At 50.5% G+C, this 18,194-nt stretch overlaps 1 protein-coding gene across 1 annotated transcript in view; it reads right to left on the bottom strand.

The window, feature by feature from the left end:
• The window catches only part of CARD14 (caspase recruitment domain family member 14), a 28,923-nt gene extending 21,281 nt beyond the window's left edge, over positions 1-7,642 (bottom strand). Inside the window, 4 exon segments of the mRNA XM_038742046.1 lie at positions 373-698; positions 2,223-2,360; positions 4,647-4,866; positions 7,449-7,642. Coding sequence (XP_038597974.1) covers positions 373-698; positions 2,223-2,360; positions 4,647-4,857 — 675 coding nt within the window. The 5' untranslated portion in view covers positions 4,858-4,866; positions 7,449-7,642.
• Between the last annotated feature and the right edge of the window lie 10,552 nt (positions 7,643-18,194).

Raw genomic sequence — 18,194 nt, 5'->3', positions numbered from 1 at the left:
TATGTGCAAAGCACTGTTCTAAGCACTGGGGAGGTGACAAAGTGATCACGTTGTCCCACGGACAACAAAATCCCCATTTCCCAGATGAGGTAGCTGAGAAGTGAAGTGACTTGCCCAAAGTCACACAAGCTGACAATTGGCGGAGCCGGGGTTTGAACCCACGACCTCTGACTCCAAAGCCCGGGCTCTTTCCACTGAGCCACTCTGCGAGTTAAGGACAAGGGAGAGAAGTCTGAAGAGGGGCAACCTGACTGCCTATCAACTCCGCTGTACCGTCAGCTCCGCAGCGCCTAGTCCAGTGCTCTGCACACAGTCAGCGCTCGATAAACCCGACGGACCGATTGAGGCCGGTGGTCTCCGCCGAGCGGGTACCTCTTCCTGCAGGCCCTGGCAGCGAGTGATGGCCAGGTCTTTGTCCTGCAGGGCGCTGGTGTAACGCATGGACAGGTTGTACATCTCGTCCTTCAGCTTGAGCACCTCGTGGAACTGGGCGCTGACTTCGCGCTTCATGCGGTTGTGCTCCGCCTCGATGCCCCGCAGGCTCTGGTTCTGCGCCCCGAGCTGGCAGACCTGCTCCTTCAGCTTGTGGCAGTGGTGGAGCAGCGACATGTTCTGCCGCTTCTCCTGGCTCAGCTCCTGCTGCAGGCTGTTGATGGCCCCGGCCAGGCACTCGGTCAGCTTGGACGTCTCGATGAGGCCTGAATAATAACATTAATAATAATAATAATGGGATCTGTTAAGCACTTACTATGTGCCAGACACTGTACTAAGCACTGGGGTGGCTTCAAGCAGATTGAGTTGGACATAATAATAATAATGGTATTTGTTAAGCACTATGTGCCAGACACTGTACTAAGCACTGGGGTGGCTTCAAGCAGATTGAGTTGGACATAATAATAATAATGGTATTTGTTAAGCAGTATGTGCCAGACACTGTACTAAGCACTGGGGTGGCTTCAAGCAGATTGAGTTGGACATAATAATAATAATGATAGCATTTATTCAATCATATTTATTGAGCGCTTACTGTGTGCAGAGCGCTGTACTAAGTGCTTGGGAAGTACAAATCCCCTCACCTTCTCTGATCTTCTCAGTATATTACCTAGAGGAGAACTGGCAGCTAGATCCTTATTTGGTCTTGGCGTGGAAAACACTTTAAAAATCATCATCATCATCAATCATATTTATTGAGCGCTTACTAGGTGCAGAGCACTGTACTAAGCACTTGGGAAGTACAAATTGGCAACACAGAGAGACAGTCCCTACCCAACAGTGGGCTCACAGTCTAAAAGGGGGAGACAGAGAACAAAACCAAACATACTAACACAATAAAATAAATAGAATAGATATGTACAAGTAAAATAAATAAATAAATAAATAAATAAATAAATAGAGTAATAAATATGCACAAACATTTATACATATATACAGGTGCTGTGGGGAAGGGAAGGAGGTAAGATGTGGGGGATGAATAGGGGGTCGAGGGGGAGAGGAAGGAAGAGGCTCAAAAATGACACAACACTATCTTATGTCCCGTAATAAGCATTCATTCAAGATCACTACCACGCTGCCAAGCGCTTACTATGTGCAAAGCACTGTTCTAAGCGATGGGGAGGTTGCCAACTTGTACTTCCCAAGCGCTTGGTACAGTCTTTCCACTGGCTCTTTCCACGGGCTCTTTCCACTGAGCCATGCTGCTTCCCTGTGCCTTGCCAAGCCTCCTCCTTGAATACTCTCACCTACCTTCTCCCCGAATACCTTGTCCAGTCTCCTCCCAGAACGTCTTCACCCAGCCTTCTCATCATCATCATCATCAATCGTATTTATTGAGCGCTTACTGTGTGCAGAGCACTGTACTAAGCGCTTGGGAAGTCCAAGTTGGCAACACATAGAGACAGTCCCTACCCAACAGTGGGCTCACAGTCTAAAAGGGGGAGACAGGGAACAAAACCAAACATACTAACAAAATAAAATAAATAGAATAGATAGGTACAAGTAAAATAAATAGAGTAATAAATATGTACAAACATAGCCTGAGACCAGTAAGCTGAGGGGGTTCCCCAGCTGTGTCCTCATCCCTGTGGCCCCGAGGGTGGTCCGGATCCATCCGGCTGCGCCCCCGGGGTCAAAGGCCCTGCCCGCTCCGCCGCTCCCCCAGCCGCGGCCGGGTCCCTCGCCCGCGAGAGGCAACCCTGGGGGCCCCCGGGGCCCCCGGCTCTCACCGCTGAAGTTGCTGAAGTCGATGGAGGCCTCCAGGCCGGTGACCAGCGTGTAGATGTCGGGGTTGTGGAGCTTCAGGCTCTCCAGGAAGGCCACGGCCCCGTTCTTCCCGCGTGTCTTCAGCAGGTCCAGCAGGTACCCTGGGAGGGGAAGCCAGACGTCCGCCGTGGACCCCCCCCGCCATCGGCTTCTCCCAGGGCTGGGGGGTGGTAGACGTGAGAGGACCGGGCCCTGGTGGTCCTGAGGAAGCCTCATCTCCTCCCCCATCAGGCCCTGTAGTAGCACCCTCTGGGGAACCCGGGTAGGAGGGTTCCCTACCCCTTTTAGACTGTGAGCCCACTGTTGGGTAGGGACTGTCTCTATATGTTGCCAATTTGTACTTCCCAAGCGCTTAGTACAGTGCTCTGCACATAGTAAGCGCTCAATAAATACGATTGATGATGAGGAGGAGGAGGAGGAGGGGCCGAGGGGAGAGAAAGTGACCCACTCTCTTCCTGGCCCTCTCCCGCCCCCACTATGCACAAGTCTAAGCCCAAGGCATGCTCTATCAATCAGTCATATTTATTGAGCACTTAGAGCACTGTACTAAGCGCTTGGGAGAGGACAATACAACAGAGTTGGCAGACACGCTCCTTGCCTGCAATAATAATAATAATGGCATTTACTAAGAGCTTACTGTGTGCAAAGCACCGTTCTAAGCGCTGGGGAGGTTACACGGTGATCAGGTTGTCCCACGGGGGGCTCCCAGTTTTAATCCCCATTTTACAGATGAGGTCACTGAGGCACAGAGAAGTGAAGTGACTTGCCCAAAGTCACACAGCTGACAAGTGGAGGAGTGGGGATTTGAAACCATGATCTCTGACTCCAAAGCCCGGGCTCTTTCCACTGAGCCACGGTGCTTCTCTGGAGCTTAAAGTCTACAAGGGGAGACAGACATTAGCTGAAATAAATAATTACGGATCCGGACGTAAGTGATCAATCAATCAATCGTATTTATTGAGCGCTTACTGTGTGCAGAGCACTGTACTAAGCGCTTGGGAAGTACAAGTGATGTGGGGGAGAGGGAGGGGTGACTAATGGGAGCAAAGCAATGCAGAAGGGAGTGGGAAAGAGCTCTAGAGAGGCAGCATGGCTTAGTGGAAAGACAGCGATTCGGGGGATTCGGATTCTAGTCCCGGCTCTGCCCCCAGCCTGTTGGGTGACCTTGGGCAGGTCCTCTAACCCCTCTGGGCCTCGGATTCCTCATCTGTAAAATGGGGATCAGATGCTGCCCCCCTCTTCCCCGGGAAGTCCCCTGCAGGAAGGGGACTGTGAGTGATGAGATCCTGTATGTACCCCAGCGCTTTTCACATTGTAGGCGCTTAATAAATGCCATCGCTATTTCTCTCTCGCAGATCATCTGCCGGGAGACGCCCCACCCCAACCTCCCATCAACCTGGGGCTCCCCACAGAGGACCCCCGGAGTCGACTTGGTCACCAGGCATCCACCTTCCCCGCTAGAGACGGGTCCCAGTCCCTCTTGACAGTAAGCTCGTTGTGGACAGGGAATGTGTTCATTATTTTGTTGGTATGTTTGGTTCTGTTCTCTGTCTCCCCCTTTTAGACTGTGAGCCCACTGTTGGGTAGGGACTGTCTCTATGTGTTGCCAATTTGTACTTCCCAAGCGCTTAGTACAGTGCTCTGCACATAGTAAGCGCTCAATAAATACGATTGATTGATTGATTGATTGATTATTCCATTGTCCTCACCCGAGCCCTTAGTACAGTGCTCTGCACACAATAAGCTGTAAGCTGTGTTACTTTGGGCAAAGCAGCGCGGCTCAGTGGAAAGAGCCCGGGCTCTGGAGTCAGAGGGCGTGGGTTCAAATCCCGGCTCCACCACAAGTCTGCTGTGTGACCTTGGGCAAGTCACTTAACTTCTCTGAGCCTCAGTTCCCTCATCTGTAAAAATGGGGATTAAGACTGTGAGCCCCACGTGGGACAACTTGATCACATTGTATCCCCCCCAGCGCTTAGAACAGTGCTTTGCACATAGTAAGCGCTTAACAAATGCCATCATTATTATAATAAGCGCTCAACGAACACAACTGACTGACTGATGGACAGTCAGGCCAAACAGGCTGGGCGGTCAACCCCGCCTTCTGAGATGATTTCCCCTCCCCGCCCTTCCGCTCCGGCGGCAGGCCCGAAGGGTTTAGGAGGAGTCCCCAGAACCGCCCCTGGTTTAGGGGATGCCGCCCCACCTCTTTCGGTGCCACTAGACCCAGTTGAGCTCGTGAATTCAGTCGTACGATGACACATCGTGCGAGTATATGCAAATTTCAGTTCACGGCTGGGCTGCTCTGTGTCCCCTCGGCTGGTGTGAGGCTCCCCCGCCACCCTGTCTCCCCTACCCCAGACCCCCGGGAGCCAGCCCCAGCCTCTCACCTACTCTCATGGCGTTGTTAGTGAACTTGGGGCTGTGCAGGACCTCTTCTTCGTCCAGCTGGTCCAGCACCTTGGCCTGGCGCAGGTAAGGGGTGAGGCGACTGGGGCTGACGAAACGGACGATCTTGTACCGGTGACCCTCCAGCATTTCCCACAGCGTCTCTTCGTCTAAGGCCTTCAGAGCCAAATCCGGGGGCCCCACGTCCGCCATCGCCGGGCCCTGGAGACAAAACGGGGTGGCCGGGGAAGAACAGGGAGGACAGGCACCCCTGTTCGAGTGGAAGCTCCTTGAGGTCGGGGGATGTTGTCACTTATTTGCTCCCTACTTACCTCTCCTTCCACTCCATTCTGCATCCCCCGACTTGCTCCCTTTATTCATTCCCCCTTCCAGCCCCTCAGCACTTATGTCAAAACCTGTCATTTATTTTTTTCAATTAATGTCTGTCTCCCCCTCTAGACTGTCAGCTCATTGTGGGTAGGGAATGTCTCTGTTTATTAATAATAATAATAATAATAATGGCATTTATTAAGCACTTACTATGTGCAAAGCACTGTTCTAAACGCTGGGGAGGTTACAAGGAGATCAGGTTGTCCCCTGGGGGGCTCACAGTCTTAATCCCCATTTAAGTGACTTGCCCAAAGTCACACAGCTGACAAGTGGCAGAGTCGGGATTTGAACCCATGACCTCTGACTCCAAAGCCCGGGCTCTTTCCACTGAGCCATGCTGCTTCTCCTGTTTACTGTTCTATTGTACTCTCCCAAGTAATAATAATAATAATAATAATGATGGCATTTATTAAGCGCTTACTATGGGCAAAGCACTGTTCTAAGCACTGGGGAGGTAACAAGGTGATAAGGTTGTCCCACTGGGGGCTCACAATCTTAATCCCCATTTTACAGATGAGGAACTGAGGCCCAGAGAAGTGAAGTGACTTGCCCAAAGTCACACAGCTGACAATTGGCGGAGCCGGGATTTGAACCCATGACCTCTGACTCCAAAGCCCAGGCTTTTTCCACTGAGCCACGCTGCTTCTCGCAAGCAGCTTAGTGCTTAGTACACTAGTGCTTAGTGCTTCTAAGTGCTTAGTACAGTGCTCTGCACACAGTTAGTGCTCAATAAACCTGACTGACTTGCCTTGTATTTCCCCCTCTATTTCTCCTTTCTTTTTCACTCCACCCCCAACTCCTCTCAATCCATCAGTGGTACTTATAGAGTGTTTACTGCGTGCAGAACACTGTACTAAGCCCTGGAGAGACGACAACAGAGTTGGTAGACACGTTCCCTGCCAACAAGGAGCTCGAGCCAACCACGCAGCTCTCTGTAGTATATTTCAATGTCTGTCTCTCCGCTTCTAGATTGGGAGCTTGTTGCGGGGAGGGATCACGCCTACCAACTCTGCTGTACTGTCCTCTCCCAAGCATTTAGTCCAGTGCTCTGCACACAGTAAGCGCTCAGGAAATAAATAAAGCCCTTCACAATGATCTTGACCTTCCCTCCTATTTCAGGTGTGAGGCCTAGGTGGGACAGGGACTGGATCGAACCAGATTAAGTGGTAGCTAACTCAATGCTTAGAACAGTACTTGACATATAGTAAGTGCTTAACAAATACAGTAATAATAATAATAATTAAAATCACTGCAGATTGAGTGATCTCCCACAGCTCCTGCAAAAGGAAGAAACAACTCATTTCCAATCAATCAGTCATTCAATCAATTGTATTTATTGAGCACTTACTATGTGCTCCCGGGTTTACTGTATTCCTGAAGATTCCCCCCATTTCCTCTTCTGCACGTTGGATATCCTAAAGGCTCTCGGACACCCCAGTAACCATAATGATGACAATAACGGTGATATTTGAGAAGTGCTAAGCGCTGGGGTAGATTCCATAGAAGCAGACAAACCCAGAGGAGACAAATGGCTTGCTCAGGGTCACCCAGTTGGGGGTCTATTTTTTTTAATGACATTTGGTAAGCGCTTACTATGTGCCAAGCACTGTACTGAGCACTGGGGTAGATACGAGATAATCAGGTTGGACACAGTCCCTGTCCCACAGGGGGCTCACAGTCCTCATCCCCATTTTATAGGTGAGGGAACTGAGGCACTGAGAATCGAAGAACTGAGGCACTGAGAATAGAAGTGACTTCCCAAGGTCCAACGGCAGACAAGTGCGGAGCCGGAATTAGAACCCAGGTTCTCTGTCTCCCAGTCCCAGGCTCTTCCCAAAGGGCCACGTTGCTTCTCAGCTGCTTTTCAGCCGTGACTAGAAACTCTCCAGCTGGTCTGAGACCTGGAATGAATAGGTCTGAGGGTCCAGCACAAAGACCGTTCTCATCGCCCCTGTGCTGAGTGAGCACTGCTGATTTTCTTTTTGTTTTCACAGTATTTGTTAAGCACTCACTATGTGCCAGGCACTGTACTAAGCGCTGGGACAGACACAGGCTCGTCGTGTTGGGTGGAGTCCTCGATCCACAGCGGGGTTCTCGCTGGGGCTCGAGATGAGGTAACTGAGGCCCAGAGAAGTGACTTGTCCAAGGTCTCACAGAAGACAAGTGGAGGAGCCGGGATGAGAACCCAGGTCCTTCCGACTGCCGGGCCCGAGCCCTATCCACTAAGCCATGCTGCTTCTCAGCTGATTTCAACTACTCAGTAGCAGAAGGTTGAAAGTCAGCATAGGCATGTGGGAAAGAGACTGCCCAGAGGAGGGGAGGGCTCTTTTCTAATCCCACCATCCCCAATCCGCCTCTCTCTCCTCCCCTCCGACCTCCCACCTCCTGATATCGGGTCCCCTGGGGTCACTCACCTGGCCAGAGGCTCAGGCCAGCCTCGGTAGGGCTGAGGGCAGCTGGTTGGCCCAGAGAGACCAGCCCTCTCCCCAGGCCCTCCACGGTGGGGGGAACGGCTGCCGGCTCCTTCTCCTCTGCAAGCCTGAGGCGTCAGACGAGCAGGGCGAGAGCGGGGAGAAAGCCAGGCGGGAAGGTCACTGGGTCTCCTGGAGCAGCTGGAGGCGGGGCGGCTGGCATTTCCCCGGGAACTCAAAGTCTGGTGGCCAAAGGCCTTCGAGGGGAAAAGAAAAAAATGCATTGAAACCCGGAAATAAGGACAATCTTTGGACCTGCTGAACTCTCCTTGAGAGCTGGGATGGCAAGGACGGACCGGTCATTGGCCCTGCTGCCGGGGATCATGGGACAGGGCAGGAGCTTTGCCTCTTGACCAGAGAAAAAAGGCCCCTCACCACACCCTTTAACAGCAACTTTAAAAGCACCATGGCTCCCATGCCAACCACAGGTTTCGGTGCCCCTTGCCCAGCACCAGAAGCGGCGTGGCCAAGCGGAAAGAGCCCCAGCCTGGGAGTCAGAGGCCCTGGGTTCTAATTCTGGCTCTGTTGCCTGTCTGCCGTGGTACCTTGGTTAAGTTCCTTCGCTTCTCTGGGCCTCGGTGTCCTCATCTGGAATTTGGGGATTAATACTGTGAGCCCTATGAGGAACAGGGAAAGTGTCCAGATGGATTAGCTTGTATCTACCCTAGCATTTACTACACTACCTGGCACATAGTAAGCACTTAAATACCAGTTATTACTATTATTATTATGTGACAAACAATGTGTTCAGCGCTAGAGTAAATGTAAGAGAATAAGATCAGATGCAGATCCTGCCTCATTTTTTTAAATAGAGTTTGTGAAGAGCTTACTATGTACTAAGTACTGGGGTAGATATGAGATAAATAATAATAATAATAATAATGGCATTTGTTAAGCGCTTACTATGTGCAAAGCACTGGTCTAAGCACTGAGGGGATACAAGGTAATCAGGTTGTCCCACGTGGGGCTCACATCTTCATCCCCATTTGACGGATGAGGGAACTGAGGCTCAGAGAAGTTAAGCGACTTGCCCAAAGAGAATGAATGAGTTCTCCAAAGGAGTGGGTGTAAATAGAGAATAGAAGAGGCCCCAGAAATGTGCCCTGAGGGACTCCCGGAGTTAGGGGGTAGGAAGCAGTGGAGAAGCCTGCAAAAGAGACTAAGAAGGAGCACATGGAGAGTTAGGAGGAGAACTAGGAGGTGACGGTATCAGTGAAGACTAGTTAATGTTTTCAGGAGAAGGCGGAGGTGGTCCACAGTGTTGAAGGTAGCCGGGAGGGCAAGAAGGATTAGGATAAAGAAGAGACCGTTAGCTTGGCAAAAAGGAAATCATCGGTGATCTTTGAAAGGGCAGTTTTGCTGGGAATTAAACACAGTGCTTGTCTTTCAGGGAGCTTGCAATCTAAGTCCCCTTTCTCCTCTCCCCAGGACATGCTTTAAGACAGTCCCTGTCCCACATGGGGCTCCCAATCTTAATCCCCATTTTAGAGATGAGGGAACTGAGGCCCAGAAAAGTGAAGTGACCTGCCCAACGTCACCCAGCAGACAAGTGGCAGAACCGGGAACGCAGGTCCTTCTGATTCTCTGGCCTGGGCTCTATCCACTAGACCAAGCTGCTTCTCTAGGCTGCTCTTTGTCTGACAAGAGGATGCCGTTCTAACAGGGAGGGCTTAGCCCCATTTTAAGGCTGCGGAAACTCCCTCTAGACTGTCAGCTCGTCGTGGGCAGGGAACGCGTCTGCCAACTCTGTCGTACTGTCCTCTCCCAAGCACTTAGTACGGTGCACTGCACATAGTAAACGTTCAATAAATACGATTGATTGATTGAGGCGGAGAACAGTTAAGTGACTTGTCCGAGGTCTCCCAGCAGGCCGGAGGCAAAGCTGGGACTACAGCTCAGGACTCCTAACTCCTGGGCTCCTTCCCTCAGGCCTCCATCACATGAGGCCTCCATCGTAAGAGAGGCAGCCCGGTGGCCTCCCGGGGCCTGGGCCGAGGTGCCAGCGGGACGGAGCCAAGCTGGGCTAGAGAGGGTGCTCAGCATGGCCATGTGGCACCGGCCCGCGGCCCGCGTGGCACAACGTCGTGCGGCCTCCCCTCCCTGCCCTGTGGAGTCTGAGTAGACCCAGGGGACGTTTCTGGGACTCCAATCCGGCCTCCTCCCTCTCGGGCTGCCAGACGCTTCCTCATTCCACAACACACCCGGACGGGGTGCCTCCTGTGCCTCGGCGGGCAGCCTGCCAACTCTCCCCAGCTGCCCCAACCTTCCCTGGCAGGGACGGTTTCCCAACTCCTGTCCCGGCCCGTTGAGCGGGTCTTTAGCCCCTCTCCCTTCTGATTCTCCAACCCCACCCACCAGGCTCCTGAGGAGCCATGGGCTGAAGGGGAAGAGCATTTCCTTCAGATCAGAGGAACGATGGTTAGGGAAGGGGGGGAAGGGGCCTTGCCCAGGCCCGGCGAGGGGCCGGCCACAAGGAGTCAATAATAATAATAATAATGGCATTTGTTAAGCACTTACTACATGCAAAGCACTGTTCTAAGCGCTGGGGAGGGTACAGGGTGATCAGGTTGTCCCACGTGGAGCTCACAGTCTTAATCCCCATTTTACAGATGAGGTAACCGAGGCACAGAGAAGCTAAGTGTTAAGTGACCTGCCCAAGGTCACACAGCTGACAATTAGCGGAGCCGGGATTTGAGCCCATGACCTCTGACTCCCAAGCCCGGGCTCTTTCCACTGAGCCACGCTGCGCTGGAGGCTGGACTGGGAGCAATCTGGGTTCCAGAAGAGCCCCCCGCGAGCCCCCACCGTCACCCCGACACCAGATCCGGCCACCAGCGTGACCTGGGCAGGGCCGAGGGGAAGGGAGTCGGGCCTGGGAATCAGGAGACCTGGGTTCTAATCCCAGCTCCACCCCATGCCTGCTGGGTGACATTGGGCCAGTCCCCTAAGCGTTCTGGGTCAGTTTCCTCATTTGGAAAATGGATATTTAATATCTGTTCTCGCTCCCCCTTAGACTGTGGGCCCCATGATGATGATGGCATTTGTTAAGCGCTTACTATGTGCAGAGCACTGTTCTAAGCGCTGGGGGGATACAAGGTGATTAAGTTGTCCCACGTGGGGCTCACAGTCTCAATCCCCATTTCACATGTGGGACTGGGATGGTATCTGATCTGATTATCTTGTATCTATCCCAGCATTCAGCACAGTGCTTGGCACATAGAAATATTTAACAAATATCACAATTAATATTATCCCAGGAACTTAAAAATGAGGCTAAAATATCTATTAATAATGATGGCATCTGTTAAGCGCTTACTATGTGCCAAACATTGTTCTCCCTCCCCATTAGACTGTGAGCCCTGCGTTGGACTGTATCCAATCTGATTATCTTTTATCTATCCCAGTGTTTAGAACAATGCTCGGGACATAGTAAAAACTTAGCAAATACCACAATTTTTTTTAAATTATTCTTATTATTACTATTATCCACAGATGGCATTAGCCTTTAAGAGGAGCCTGAGCAGGATGGAGGTGGGGGAAGGTCAACCTCTCCTCCCCTGTATCTGCCAAATTCATTCACTGATTTGCTCAATCTTATTATCTGAGCACTCACTGTGTGCAAAGCATTGTACTAAGCCCTTTGGAGAGCGCAACAGAACGATAACAGAAACATTCCCTGCCCACAACGAGCTTACAGTCCAGAGGGGGAGACAGACGTTAATGTAAATAAATGAATTCATTCATTCATTCATTCATATTTATTGAGCACTTACTGTGTGCAGAGCGCTTGGGAAGTACAAGTTGGCAGCATATAGAGATGGTCCCTACCCAACAGCGGGCTCACAGTCTAGAAATGAATAAATTACAGAAATGTGATAGGGATGTCAGGGGCTACTCTAACCTCAGGCTCCAGCCCTTCCTCCTGCCCAGGAGAGGAAGAGCCAAGTAGCGGGATACATATGTGCCCACGGAACTACCAGACACACAAACATATATGTACATAGTTACCTCAGAGCCAACACACTTCCACAGGCATACCATGCACAAATATATATCTTCCCCCACTCATTCTTCTACACAGCACCCAACACACAAACATATACACATACACACACAAAAAAAACCCCTAGATGCTGGAAAATAAGACAACACAAGCTGAGACCGTGAGCTCGTTGTTGGGTAGGGACCGTCTCTATGTGTTTCCAACTTGTACTTCCCAAGCGCTTAGTACAGTGCTCCGCACACAGTAAGCGCTCAATAAATACGATTGAATGAATGAATGAATGTGAAGTCCACCAGTCTCAAAATGGAAATGCTTCCACTCCGCACTTGCAGCTTAGGGACCCCCTCACTGCCCCCCATAAAGGATCCCCCCCTGCTCCCCCCCGCCCCAGCTCCCTCTTTCACTCCTGCAACAACCACCATGGGGAGGTTGGGATTCATTCATTCATTCATTCAATTGTATTTATTGAGCGCTTACTGTGTGCGGAGCACCGTACTAAGCGCTTGGGAAGCACAAGTTGGAAACATATAGAGACGGTCCCTACCCAACAACGAGCTCACGGTCTGGGGGGGAGAAAGACATTAGTACAAATAGATAAAACAATAAATTACAGATATACACAGATAGATACATATGTGCTGTGGGGAGTCATTCATTCAATCATATTTATTGAGCGCTTACTGTGTGCAGAGCACTGTACTAAGTGCTTGGGATTGACTTGGAAGAGACGTTTCTGCTCTTCCCATCTGAACCGTTCTCTTGTGCAGAAGCCCAGTGTGTTCGAGGCTGTTCCCTCAAATCATCACGGGCTAGGGGGCAAAACCTGGGCCCGGGAGCCAGCGGACCTGGGTTCTAATCCCAGCTCTGCCACTTGCTGGCTGTGTGCCCTTAGGCAAGTCACTTCACTTCTCTTTGCCTCGGTTTCCCCAACTGTGAAATTAATTCATTCATCATTCAATCGTATTTATTGAGCGCTTACTGGGTGCAGAGCACTGTACTAAGCGGTTGGGAAGTACAAGTCGGCAACATATAGGGCTGGTCCCTACCCAACAACGGACTCACAGTCTAGAAGGGGGAGACAGATAACAAAACAAAACATTCATTCATTCATTCATTCAATCGTATTTATTGAGCGCTTACTGTGTGCAGAGCACTGGACTAAGCGCTTGGGAAGTCCAAGTTGGCAACATATAGAGACGGTCCCTACCCAACAACAGGCTCACAGTCTAGAAGGGGGAGACAGATAACAAAACAAAACATTCATTCATTCTTTCAATCGTATTTATTGAGCACTTACTGTGTGCAGAGCACTGTACTAAGCGCTTGGGAAGTACAAATCAGCAATATATAATAATAATAATAGCATTTATTAAGCGCTTACTATGTGCAAAGCACTGTTCTAAGCACTGACGATGCTACAAGGTGATCAGGTTGTCCCACGGGGGGCTCACAGCCTTAATCCCCATTTTCCAGATGAGGTAACTGAGGCACAGAGAAGTTAAGTGACTGGCCCAAAGTCACACAGCTGACAATTGGCGGAGCCGAGATTTGAACCCACGACCTTTGACTCCAAAGCCCGGGCTCTTTCCACTGAGCCATGCTACTTCTCTATATAGTGAAGTCCCTATAGAGAGGTAGAGTAGCCATGCTACTTCTCTATATAGAGAAGTCCCACATAGAGACGGTCCCTACGGGCTCACAGTCTAGAAGGGGGAGATAGACAACAAAACAAAACATGTGGACGGGTGTCAAGTCATCATCAATCATATTTACTGAGCGCTTACTATGTTCAGAGCACTGTACTAAGCGCTTGGGAAGTACAAATTGGCAACTATATAGAGACAGTCCCTACCCAACAGTGGGCTCACAGTCAAGTCGTCGGATTCAACACCTGTTCTCCCACCTACTTAGGCCGGGAGCCTTAAGTGTTGCCAACTTGTACTTCCCAAGCGCTTAGTACAGTGCTCTGCACACAGTAAGCGCTCAATAAATATGATTGATTAAGTGGACAGGGACTGTATCTGGCCTGATTTATATCTCCCCAGCGCTTAGGACAGTGCTTGACCCATAAACAAATTCCTTAAAAAATGAAAAAAAAAATAAAACAACACTGCAACTGCCAAGCTTTCGGATCGGCTCCTGGACCAACAGGGTTGGGGTGATGGGCTTCCAGGGGTCCGGCTGGGGGGGCCACCAGACTCTCCAATTTCTCCCCCTGCCCAGCAGGCTCTCCCCCTCCCCAGGACCCCCTTCCCTCTGGCTTCCTCCATCCCTGAGCAATAACCCAACCCTCGTCCCCAGCCCGGAGCAGCAAACCCACCCCATCCTTCCCTCACCAAGCAACCCCAAACCCTCCCCACAGTGTAGTGCCCCTTCCCCTCCCCAAGAAAGACCCCGGCCCGCCACGTTACCCGGTCTCCTTGGCACCACTCGGAGCGATGCCCTCCCCAGCACAGAGATCAAGTCCCCCGCAGTCGGGGCTTCCCGGGCGGCAGTAGAAAAGCAGGTTTGACGGGCGGCCTGGCGTGAGCTCCGGGAAGTCACGGAGCAGGCTCTGCTCGGCCCGCTTAGGCTCTGGAAGCGGGGCCATTGTGTCACCCCTGACTGGGCAGGGTACCCGACAGGCGGTATTTATTACTCTGTTTTATTTGAACAGGTTTATTCTGTTTATTTTATGTTGTTAAAATCATCATCAATCGTATTTATTGAGCGCTTACTGTGTGCAGAGCACTGCACACTGTACTGCTTGGGAAGTACAAGTTGGTAACATACGTTAATATGTTTTGTTCTGTTCTCTGTCTCCCCCTTCTAGTCTGTGAGCCCGCTGTTGGGTAGGGACTGTCTCTAGATGTTGCCAAGCGCTTAGTCCAGCGCTCTGCACACAGTAAGCGCTCAATAAGTACGATTGAGTGAATATGTTGCCAACTTGGACTTCCCAAGCGCTTAGTACAGCGCTCTGCACACAGTAAGCGCTCAATAAGTACGATTGAATGAATACGTTGCCAACTTGGACTTCCCAAGCGCTTAGTACAGCGCTCTGCACACAGTAAGCGCTCAATAAGTATGATTGAATGAATACGTTGCCAACTTGGACTTCCCAAGCGCTTAGTACAGCGCTCTGCACACAGTAAGCGCTCAATAAATACGACTGAATGAACGAATGATGGGGCGGGGAGGGGAAAGGGATGTTTCCTTCCTGCTCGGGCACAGGTGCCTCAGCCAGGTGGCAGAGCTGGGTGGCATACCACAGCCGGTCCTCCGGCGTGGGAAGGAAGAGGAGACGGGGACGGAAGGTGCCACTCTCTGGTGGCAAACCACCAAACCCCTTGTTCTTCACGTTCACCAACTCACTCTCCCTCCACCCCAGCCCTAAAACAAAAGCAGCATGGCCGAATGGGAAGCACCGGCTTGGGAGTCGGAGGATGTGGGTTCTAATCCCAGCTCTGCCACTTGGTCTGTTTCTAATAATAATGATGGCATTTATTAAGCACTTACTATTCATTCATTCATTCATTCAAAAAAAGGCCCTTGTTATCACCAAGTTACATTAACGACAACCTCATTCGCACCTACTCAGCCTTCCTGTCCCGCCATCGACCCCCGGCCAACGTCCTCCCCCGGGCCTGGAATGTCCCCAATCCCTCCGCCCCTCCGCCAAGCTAGCTCTCTTCCTCCCTTCAAGGCCCTGCTGAGAGCTCACCTCCTCCAGGAGGCCTTCCCACTCAGCCCCTTCCTTCCTCTCCCCCTCGTCCCCCTCTCCATCCCCCGCATCTTACCTCCTTCCCTTCCCCACAGCACCTGTATATATGTATATATGTTTGTACATCTTTATTACTCTATTCATTTATTTTACTTGTACCTATCTATTCTATTTATTTTATTTTGTTAGTATGTTTGGTTTTGTTCTCTGTCTCCCCCTTCTAGACTGTGAGCCCACTGTTGGGTAGGGACTGTCTCTATATGTTGCCAGCTTGTACTTCCCAAGCGCTTAGTACAGTGCTCTGCACACAATAAGTGCTCAATAAATACGATTGATTGATTCATTCATTCACTCACTCATATTTATTGAGCGCTTACTGTGTGCAGAGCACTGTACTAAGCGCTTGGGAAGTACAAGTCGGCAACATATACTATGTGCAAAGCACTGTTCTAAGCGCTGGGGAGGTTACAAGGTGATCAGGTTGTCCCACGGGGGGCTCACAGTCTTAACCCCCATTTTACAGATGAGGGAACTGAGGCCCAGAGAAGTGAAGTGACTTGCCCAAAGTCACACAGCTGACAACTGGCAGAGCCAGGATTCACAGTTTCTAGACTGCGAGCCTGCTGTTGGGTAGGGACCGTCTCTAGATGTTGCCAACTTGGACTTCCCAAGCGCTTAGTCCAGTGCTCTGCACACAGTGAGCGCTCAATAAATACGATTGAATGAACCTTTCTGTTGCTAACACTATCTACCCCGACGCTTAGAACTGCGCTTGGCACATAGAAAGCGCTTAACAAATATCATTATTATTATTATACTAAGCGCTTGAGAGTAATTCAATAAAACTGAATTAGAATAATTACTCTTCACACTTTCTGGAGATCAGAGGGCCCAAAGCCTCCCTCTTTCTCTCTCTCCCTGAGTCGGCCATGGGCCCGGAAGTGGGCAAAGAGTGAACTGGACCGGGCAGAACCGGAAGTGGCCCATAATAATAATAATGGCATTTGTTAGGCTTTTACTATGTGCAAAGCACTGTGCTAAGCGCTAGACCGGGCCCTGTTGCCCTCGAAGGCTTAGACCGCGGTCTCCTCAGAGGCCTGAGGTAAATCCGCCTCGTGCAGCGGGCTCTGACGTCACGCGCATGCGCACGGCCCCGCCCCGCGCGGCGGGCTCTGGCGTCACGCGCATGCGCGCGAGCCTCGCGAACGTTCCCTCAAGCGCGCTCTAAAAGCCCGCGCTCTGGCAGGGCCGGGTGCGTCTCTGTGGAGCTCCTCTAACGCTCTAGCACCTAATGCGCGGTTCATTCGTTCATTCGTTCATTCATTCATTCATTCATACAATCCTATTATTCAGGGAAGCAGTGTGGCTCAGTGGGAAGAGCCCGGGCTTTGGAGTCAGAGGTCCTGGGTTCAAATTCCCGCTTCGCCAATTGTCAGGTGTGTGACTTTGGGCGAGTCACATCAATCAATCGTATTTATTGAGCGCTTACTGTGTGCAGAGCACTGTACTAAGCGCTTGGGAAGTCCAAGTTGGCCACATCTAGAGACGGTCCCTACCCAACAGTGGGCTCACAGTCTAGAAGGGGGAGACAGAGAACAAAACCAAACATACTAACAAAATAAAATAAATAGAATAGATATGTACAAGTAAAATAAATAAATAAATAAATAGAGTAATAAATATGTACAAACATATATACATATATACAGGTCACTTCACTTCTCTGGGCCTCAGTTCCCTCATCTGGAAAATGGGGATTAAGATTGTGAGCCCCACGTGGGACAACCTGATCACCATGTATCCTCCCCAGCTCTTAGAACCATGATTTGCACATAGAGAGTGCTTAACAAATGCCAAAATTATTATTCATTCATTTTTTCGATGGCATTTATTAAGCGCTTACTATGTGCAAAGCACCGTTCTAAGCACTGGGGAGGTTGCAAAGTGATCAGATTGTCCCATGGGGGGCTTACAGTCTTCATCCCCATTTTACAGATGAGGGAACTGAGGCACAGGGAAGTGAAGTGACTTGCCCAAAGTCACACACAAGTGCTTAACAAATACCAAAATTATTATTCATTCATTTTTTCGATGGCATTTATTAAGCGCTTACTACGTGCAAAGCACTGTTCTAAGCGCTGGGGAGGTTACAAGGTGATCAGGTTGTCCCACGGGGGGCTCACAGTCTTCATCCCCATTTTCCAGATGAGGGAACTGAGGCACAGAGAAGTAAAGTGACTTGCCCAAAGTCACACAGCTGACAATTGGCGGGGCTAGGATTTGAACCCATGACCTCTGACTCCAAAGCCTGGGCTTTTTCCACTGAGCCACGCTGCTTCTCATTCATTCATTCATTCAATCGTATTTATTGAGCGCTTACTGTGTGCAGAGCACTGTACTAAGCGCTTGGGAAGTACAAGTTGGCAGCATATAGAGACGGTCCCTACCCAACGGCGGGCTCACAGTGGGAGACAGACAACAAAACAAAACATATTAAACAAAATAAAATAAATAGAATAAATATGTACAAGTACAATAAATAGAGTAATAAATATGTACATACATATATACAGGTGCTGTGGGGAGGGGAAGGGGGTAAGGTGAGGGGGGTGGGGAGAGGGAGAGGAAGGGGGGGCTTAGTTCATTCATTCAATCGTACTGAGCACTTACTGTGTGCAGGGCACTGTACTAAGTGCTTGGGAAGTACAAGTTGGCAACATATAGAGACAGTCCCTACCCATCTGTAATAATAATAATAATAATGGCATTTGTTAAGTGCTTACTGTGTGCAAAGCACTGTTCTAAGACTGGGGAGGTTACAAGGTGATCAGGTTGTCCCACGTGGGGCTCACAGTCAAACCCCATTTTACAGATGAGCTAACTGAGGCTCAGAGAAGTTAAGTGACTTGCCCGAGGTCACACAGCAGACGTGGCGGAGCCGGAATTCGAACCCATGACCTCTGACTCCAAAGCCCGGGCTCTTTCC

This window comes from Tachyglossus aculeatus, unplaced genomic scaffold (assembly GCF_015852505.1).
Source record: "Tachyglossus aculeatus isolate mTacAcu1 unplaced genomic scaffold, mTacAcu1.pri SUPER_34, whole genome shotgun sequence".
Classification (NCBI taxonomy): Eukaryota; Metazoa; Chordata; class Mammalia; order Monotremata; family Tachyglossidae; genus Tachyglossus; species Tachyglossus aculeatus.
This window is presented reverse-complemented; position numbering and strand designations above follow the sequence as displayed.